The sequence below is a fragment of the Cottoperca gobio genome, chromosome 17 (assembly GCF_900634415.1).
Source record: "Cottoperca gobio chromosome 17, fCotGob3.1, whole genome shotgun sequence".
In the NCBI taxonomy this organism is placed as follows: domain Eukaryota; kingdom Metazoa; phylum Chordata; class Actinopteri; order Perciformes; family Bovichtidae; genus Cottoperca; species Cottoperca gobio.
In genome coordinates, this window is record NC_041371.1 from 7,276,891 (window position 1) to 7,285,026 (window position 8,136).

General features: G+C 43.5%; 1 protein-coding gene across 1 annotated transcript; it reads right to left on the reverse strand.

Moving 5' to 3' along the window:
- Positions 1-4,158: 4,158 nt before the first annotated feature.
- tmem236 (transmembrane protein 236) lies at positions 4,159-8,049 on the reverse strand. Its single transcript, XM_029453367.1, has 4 exons — positions 7,191-8,049; positions 6,603-6,675; positions 5,749-5,872; positions 4,159-4,881 (listed from the first exon to the last, which is right to left on the reverse strand). The coding sequence occupies exons 1-4, from the start codon at positions 7,442-7,444 to the stop codon at positions 4,253-4,255; spliced, it is 1,080 nt and encodes a 359-aa protein (XP_029309227.1). The 5' UTR covers positions 7,445-8,049; the 3' UTR covers positions 4,159-4,252.
- Positions 8,050-8,136: the final 87 nt, after the last annotated feature.

Here is an 8,136-nt window from a genome sequence, read left to right on the forward strand (position 1 = left end):
CAGACAGTCACCGAGAAGTGAGCGAATAACAGGTTGTAAGAGTCACATTCGCCTGGTGCCTGGTTACAAATGTGAATGAATCCTGTTTGTATACAGAGTACACGTACAATAGTATATATAAAATGAAATAAACTGCCATGGCTTGTGTATTTTACAGATTTATCACCCCCCCCCCCCCCCCCCCCCCTCTCTGCCACAGGGCTCCCCTGTTGCTATGGGATCAAATACATGTGGATGGATGCTGCATGGGGATGCTGCGATGGTCACTTACATAGGTGGACTGCACTCTCCGCCAGTGTCCCAGCCCACAGCAATACATCAAGACATCCAGTTGCGGAGAAGAGGAGGGGACAGGCCGATGGAGCCTCCGGGGCGGGTCGTCTCAGGCCGGGCTCACACACAGGATCCTCATGGCACAGGAGGTCCACCTGATCGTCACCTCTTCAGGGAGTTCCAGCAAATAAGAGAAATTATCTCTTCAGTCCACAGGTTCTCTCGGGGGGGGGGGGGAGATCTCGTAAGTTATATCCTCGGACGAGTTCAGGTGATCCGGACGCCAAACGTCTCACAGCATCCTCAAAGTCCTGCGTTCTGTCCCGTGGACCTGTCTGAAGTGTGTGTGCGTAAGGTTTGTATGTCTTCTTGTGTGTGTGTGTCCTCACCTAATCTCAGAAGGACAGGTGGTTCATCTGCCATCCTGTGTTTATTTACCCTCCCACCCCAACACCTCACCCCTCTCTCTGTCCCGACTCACCCCGTCGAAAAACCTCCCTTCCAGCCTCCCCCGGCTTAAGCCCCCCGAATAGTCTTGCTCCAAAAACTAAATGTCATATTCTTCTGTGTGTGTGTGTGTGTGTGTGTGTGTGTGTGTGTGTGTGTGTGTGTGTGTGTGTGTGTGTGTGTGTGTGTGTCTCAGTGCTCTGGAGTCTGTCAGATTTGTCCAATCAGAGTTCCCGCATCACTCCACATCCGTCTTGCCTGTATCCCTGTCTATCCGTCCCTGGTAAGCCCACCCTGGGAGTCTAGATTTTCAGTTTCTGTGCGATTTCCTTTTTTCTTCCTCATCAAAAATCCCAGCTCTATAGCTCCTCCTCCCTCGCTCTCACTCCACCCCGCTGCTTCCCTCTCTCGGGGGTCCTCTCTCATCAGGAGCGTTCCTGCTTACCTGAGTCACTCCTTGCACTCCTGTTGTGACTGTGTATGCACGTGTGTGTGTGTGTGTGTGTGTGTGTGTGTGTGTGTGTGTGTGTGTGTGTGTGTGTTTGTGTGGAGGCTGCAGCTGAAGCTCTCCCTCTCTCTCTGTTGCCATGCCAGAGCAGGTAACATTCGGCTAGCGCAGGAGACACACAGCCTGAATTCAAATGCGCCTCCAGCCTCTCAGATTTACAAAGCCTCCACCCCTCCTTAACAGCCCCCCCCCCCCCGCACATCTCCCCTCCTCCTCCATTATCTCTCTATCTGTCCCCTCTTTTTTTCCCTCTCTATCTCATTCTCCTCATCTCTGTCCACAATGCCTTCTCCCTTTCCCTCCACTGTTGCTTCATTTTGTTCAATTTCTCTCGTCTGCTGGCAGCTCTCGCTTGTTTTTCATATTACCTTGAGAACGGGATGAGGAGGCACTGGGGAAAATTGTGCTTCTGCTCAAAACTACAAGAATTTCCTCTCTTTTCAAGCCATTTCTGTCTGTAATTGAGTTCCAAAACCTCTTGGCACAAGTGAGGAAAATCTGTGAGAATATTTCAACCTGCAAAAGAAATACACTTGTTTCTAAAAGTACGTCTGTGTGTCTGTCATCATTTGTTTTACATTAAATGTAATCCTTTTAGGCAAAGAAAACTAAGAGTCAACAGCCACTCTAGTGGCTCCTCGAGGCTGTACCTGTGCACAGTGAAGCAATGTATACATACACCGTCTAGTCTCATTAGCACTGAACACAAAGCACAGCTGAGGTCGATGGGAGTGTCTTTAGTTTTGCAGGTATTTGGTCATAAACCAAAGTATTGGACAATTAAAATGTTGAAACGATGATGGCGCTAGATGAAAAAAAGATGTTGCGTTCTCCTCCAGAAATACACAACGGACACCCGACCATTATGTGCCGAGATCAAATTTGAAGATAGAATTGAAACGTTTTCTAAATGCTTAGGACATTCTACAGAGTTTGGTTGGTGGTCAGACATTTCTAACAGGGGTATGTTGAGCTTTTGGACTCGTGAAATCGTGGCCATGGTCCTGTCATCTGTATGTCTATAGAAAAAGGCAGATTTTAGATAGTACTTATAAATCCTTTATTTGGAAATTTAATAAAATCAGTCAATCGATTATCTAAGCATGCAGGAAAAGTTCATTTTATGAGGAATAAAAAAGGAAAGGAAAGCCTCTGCCTCCTCACACTGTGGATCTCACGGACTCTGATGAAGATACAGGCTGTTGCTTTTTCCTTTGATCATTCTGCAGCATTCATTCTGTGTCACAGGAATACAAAAGTGCTCTCCAGACTGCCAACATGAGTATAAAATGGCCACAATAACTGAAGCTGCACTAATGCTTTCTTGCAGATTATAGTATGAATCATTAAGGAGGAGGATGATCATGACTGTGGGGAAATGAAAGGAAGTTAATTTTAGTCTTTATACCAGTAAAGGAAAGCAGGCCAGTTCTGGTCCCTCCCTGTGAATTACACCCGCTTGTCTGGTGTCCCGTCTCTGACCGCGTACATCATTAATTACGTTTTTAACGCATCTTCCCTCTCAGTGTTCATCGATCACCACGATGTGCAGAAGGATATTTGATGCTATTTTTTTAAATTCCTTCCTGTTTTCCCTTTTCTCCTGGAGAGACAGCCACCACCGATTTGTCCCTTAAACACTTGGTCCCTTAGCCCTGGCTCATCCATCAGTCGGACAAAGACCAAGTGCTCCATGGAGTATAGTTCTGTCAGACATGTCGTGGTGGAGGACTAGCGATTATACATCAGCATCTCTCTGTGGTGTCATTGTGGCATTCTGTAGTCATACAACCACATAGCCCATGGTTTCAATTCAGTGAGTTATGTTGCCATGAAAACACATAAACCACCACGTGGCCTGCAGCACAGGCAAGAGAAGAGGGCAAGAAGCTCATTCTCAACAGCCAAGGACATCGCAAGTGAGTTGAAAGCTGCAAGACGTAAAGAAAATCTGCTGAAGAAGAAAACGGGAGCCGAGAGGAGAGGAGTACCCATTTACACATGGGCGACAAATTAAAAGGAAAAACCTCAATAATCGAGTGGAGAACCAAAACGACTGCAGATGCTCCTATACAAGCGGTGTTTGGGGAATGATCACTGCAAATCAATGCAAAGTTATTCTCATAAAAGAGTCTTTATCGTATGGAGACACACATCTTTCCATCCTCAGGGAACAGATGTGAATTGTGTGTCGACTTGAGAGTTTTTTGTGGCAAAATAGTGCAGTTTGCACAAACCTTTAATACATAACGTTACGCAGTTGTTCCTTCAGTGGAAGCTGGAGAATGATTATTTGAAACGCAGAGTGTCTGGAACATTAGTTTAAAACTGGATGGAGCATTTCGTTATATACACCTTTGTTGCATTTTTAAATTGTGCAATGTTTTCATATGTTTCATAAGTCAAAGGAAGCAAAAGCTGCAATATTTATTGGTTAAAGCTCGACCCCGGAGTGATTCAAACATTTCCAGATCCTGAACAAAATAGTAATTTGACTCATTGTTAATATAAAAATATTGTCAAAACATTTACACATGTGTGTGCAGACAAAGGATATGTATGTAACACAGTTAGGGTTGTTTTTAAATGGTTTAGAAGCTTTGGTTTACAACAGTAAAGTATGTAGTATGTTAACAAATGTGGTACAGATTTAAAAAAAAGTAGCAGGCAAACATAAAATTAAGTATCAATAAATACATATGGATTCAAATATGCCACATAAAAAAGAGAACAACACCCTCCCTGTACACTCCAACAGACTCACCTTTTTGTTTTAACTACAGAATCATCTTTACACTTTGATTCGGATGAATGTCCTGATAATATATTTGCAGCCATTACAATTCAAAGCATGTTGTTGTTGATCATCAGCACCAGCTGCATGTTTCTCTGCTCCCCCCCCCCCCCCCCCCCCCCACACACACACACACACACACACACACACACACACACACACACACCAACTGTTCACCCATCCACAATCAAAGCAGATCTCTTATGAACAACATAACGTGCCACTCCTCCTCAAAACATGCTCTGCCTTCTGAAGATCTTCAGCTTAGTCAGGAATGTAAAGTAGATGAAGGTCAGGCACACCAGCACATTTTTCAACGGGTACAACACAGGAGTTACAAAACCAAACACGACTATCAGAGCGACTCGGATGATGAGGAAAGGAAGGTCCTGCAGAGCAACTCCAGCCGAAGACAACAGAGGGTTGTGAGGAGTGATGATCATGCGGAGAGTAGACATGAAGGCGAGGATGTAGACGGGGAACACCCAGACCGAGTAGAAGACTTCCGGCTCTCCTGCCACTCTCACCATCTCCACCGTGTCCAACCAGAACAAGAAACAATCCACGAACACCTCAGCTCTTATGTCCCGCCTCCACAGGAAGCCTAGAGGACCAGAGTAGGATCGTCCACGTGAGGGTGACGAGTACAGGTAGGCAGTGCTGCGTGTTGAGCGGCTGGGTGAGCCAGTGTTGTCCTGCCGTCTGCCTGAGGCCTCTGGGCGGCCCGGGGTGAAACCGTTCTGGCCTCCATCAGCGTGCAGCTGGCCTGTTACTGTGGTCACCTGTTCCAGGTGGGTGAGGACGGGGCATGACATGTCGAGGACGGGGCCTGACATGTCAAGGTCAGCATCCAGGCCGTCTGTTGCAAATGACAAGAAACGTAAAAGTCGCAGGTCGTGGATCAAATGAAAATGTGTGAAAGAGTCGGTGTGTTGAAACGCAGATGTTTTAGGGGCTTTATGTTTAACCCTAACCCCCCTAACCCTAACCGCCAACGCACATTTTTTAAAGGATATGCACCATGCAGGTATAATATTAACTTAAATATTAAAAAGGTAAAGTAGATTTGGATACAGCAGACTTACCGGCTAATGAATAATATTAAAATAAGCAAATGTTGGTACGATGGACAATAACTAGAACGTCTGTTCTTGCAATGATTAACACGTTATTCACAGCAGACATTTTGACTTGTCATAGGAGACTGACTGCATTAAAGGGATAGTTTGTATGTTTGAAGTGTTGTTGTTGTTGTATGTTTATGTTGTTAATTTTGTTGTTTATGTTGTTGTTATCGCTTATGTTGTTGTTTATGTTGTTGTTGTTTATGTTGTTGTTTATGTTTATGTTGTTTATGTTGTTGTTATTGCTTATGTTGTTGTTTATGTTGTTGTTGTTGTTATGTTGTTGTTTATGTTGTTGTTATTGCTTATGTTGTTGTTATTGCTTATGTTGTTGTTTATGTTTATGTTGTTGTTGTTTTTGTTGTTTATGCTGTTGTTGTTTTTGTTGTTGTTGTTTATGTTGTTTATGTTGTTGTTGCGGCTGGCCCTTTAAAAGCTACTAATGTCATTATTCACATGTTTGTGCTATCTACAGGAGAAAAGCCTTCGATCATCCATTCGATGTCGCATTACAAACAATATAAAACATAAACACTTAATATGCAGGACACACACACACAAATCGATATTTTTTTAATAATACCAACAACTTCAACACTCACAATGTCCGATGAGCCTGCAGGGGCGAATCCTCTCTGTGATATCCACACAGATGAGGGAGAAAAGCACCAGGGAAACGGGCAACTCAGTGAAACCTTCGAACCTGTGTCCTCTGTCCACCTGCACCTGCAGTACAGCAGAAATAAATGTGACTTCAATAACGGAAAGAACCGATCTGCCACTTGGAAATCATGAGAGATGAAGCAGGAAGCAACTGAATGGAAACTATTCATTATGGCATTTGGCCGGACTGAGAAAGACGAGCCAAGTTTTATGAAGGCATCCGATTTTATCACCACATCATTATGGACATTAAAATGCTGCTATATGCCCCTTTAAACAAGATTAAGAAATATTAGATGTTTGAACATGTCGGACAAGTCTTTGTGTGGCCAAATGCTTTTATTTATGTCCTTTTGCTTGTTTAGGAATAAAAGACACATCGTCCCGTATGCGTTGAAGTTTGGGTTAATGACCAACCTGTTATGTTCACTTGTGAGTTACTGAATACCGGACGGAGAGTGCAGTCATGTGACAGTGGAGTGGTGCCAAAGTCCCTCTCAGTACATGCTGAGAACATGTTTGGATGCAACTTCCAAGAGGTTAAAATCTCAAGAGACTTGGAAGAAGTAATCTTTTTCTTTCACTGTGGTGCAATGCGCCGTGTCAACCATCACTCAGAGGATAATAATAGAGCCCTAAACACATTCTCTTACACCGCAGGGGTCATACAACGAGCTGCTGCCACAAATGAACTGTTTACAACAAATACGCCTGTTCAAGGACCTCGTCGGAGCGTGACAGAACTTCAGCAGGTGCTTCTCGTGACAAGCACGATCGGTCTTGATGACATTACCTTGGAGCTGGCTATTAATATTGCAAAGCACGGGAGTGTACACAGGATGAGATACGCCAGCGCCGTTGGTCTCCTGAAAAACAAAAGTTGTTTTTAGTTTACATCTAAATAACAATCCTGAGGTTTTATCACAGTGGAGACAAGTTGCCCAATACATTTACTCAGATACAAACGTTAGATACTCGAGTATATTCCATTTCATACTACTTAATACAAGCATCCCACTACATTTGAGAACATAATGCACTTTTCACTTAGTTTCTTTGTAGAGTTAAGTGATTGATATGAATTCAGAAGATAAACAAAACAAACTAAATATGTTTTGTTAAAAATAAACAACAAAGCAGGAGTTAATCTTAATTATTAGTTTTGTTTAGTTTTATTATTTTATGACTCCAGCGGTCATTTTGCACCACTATTCACTTTTGATACTTTAAGTGTAATTTTCTGATAACACTTGTGAATGCAGGCTTTGATCAAAGGCATTTTTACGTTGTAGTATTGCTACTTTTACTCATTAGGTTTCAGGTAAGATTCTTTATCACCACTGTGACATTGATTAAACTTCTTCCCAGCAGCTGCACTCACCACTGTGTGATCTCTGAGATAAACCTCCGCTGCTTCAGGATCACATATTTCAGAGGAGCCCACACCAGCAGGGTCACAGAGGTCACGTAGGCGATAGAGGCGGCGACCACGAGCCAGTAGGCCGTCAGATCCCGTCCTCTCACGTCACGTATGAGGCCGGCAAACCTCTCCATGATCACAAAGATGGGTACGATAAGGGCGGCGAACTGCAGCACCTCATACAGGATGAACTTGACCGTCTTCCCCGACGGCATCGTCCCTGAACACCAGTAGCTCGTCTGAACTTGGAGCGAGAGACTTTGACAATCATCTCCCACAAAGCGAGCCGGTCGAGCCGTTGGACTCTGCACACTGACATTGCTTACACTGCACTGGAGGCTGTATTCTTTTATTGCTGAGGTAAAGAGGTGGTCACGCTCATCTTTTTATGGGCTCAGAAAGAAGTATAAATCCCATCCCATAATATCAAGGAGGAAATCACTCAAGACGACCACTGACCTGGAAAAAGTGCTTAATTACTTTGGACCCATGATGTTATTTTAGGACGCACTAAACTATGAAGACGATATTGAAATATAATAACTTTCTGGAATGTGAAATCAAACATTTCTTAATAATTCCCCTCAATAATACCACTTTGAAAATCACAGTGACGTGGTGTTTGGCTTTTGTTGGGGACACTTCACACACACACACACACTCGTTTCCCATCCAGCCTTGTTAGACACACGCCATCTAGTGGCAAAGCAGAGCACACATTTTAAAGCTCCTGAAAACTTGTTTTTATAAATCTTAACTATTTACACACACACACACACACACACACAACACAACACAACACACACACACACACCTTTTACTAACTAAAAAGAAAAAGCTGGTTGTGAAAATACATCTTCTCTTAAAAATGCCTCATCAGTGAAACACTTTGCAAAGTTTTATACAA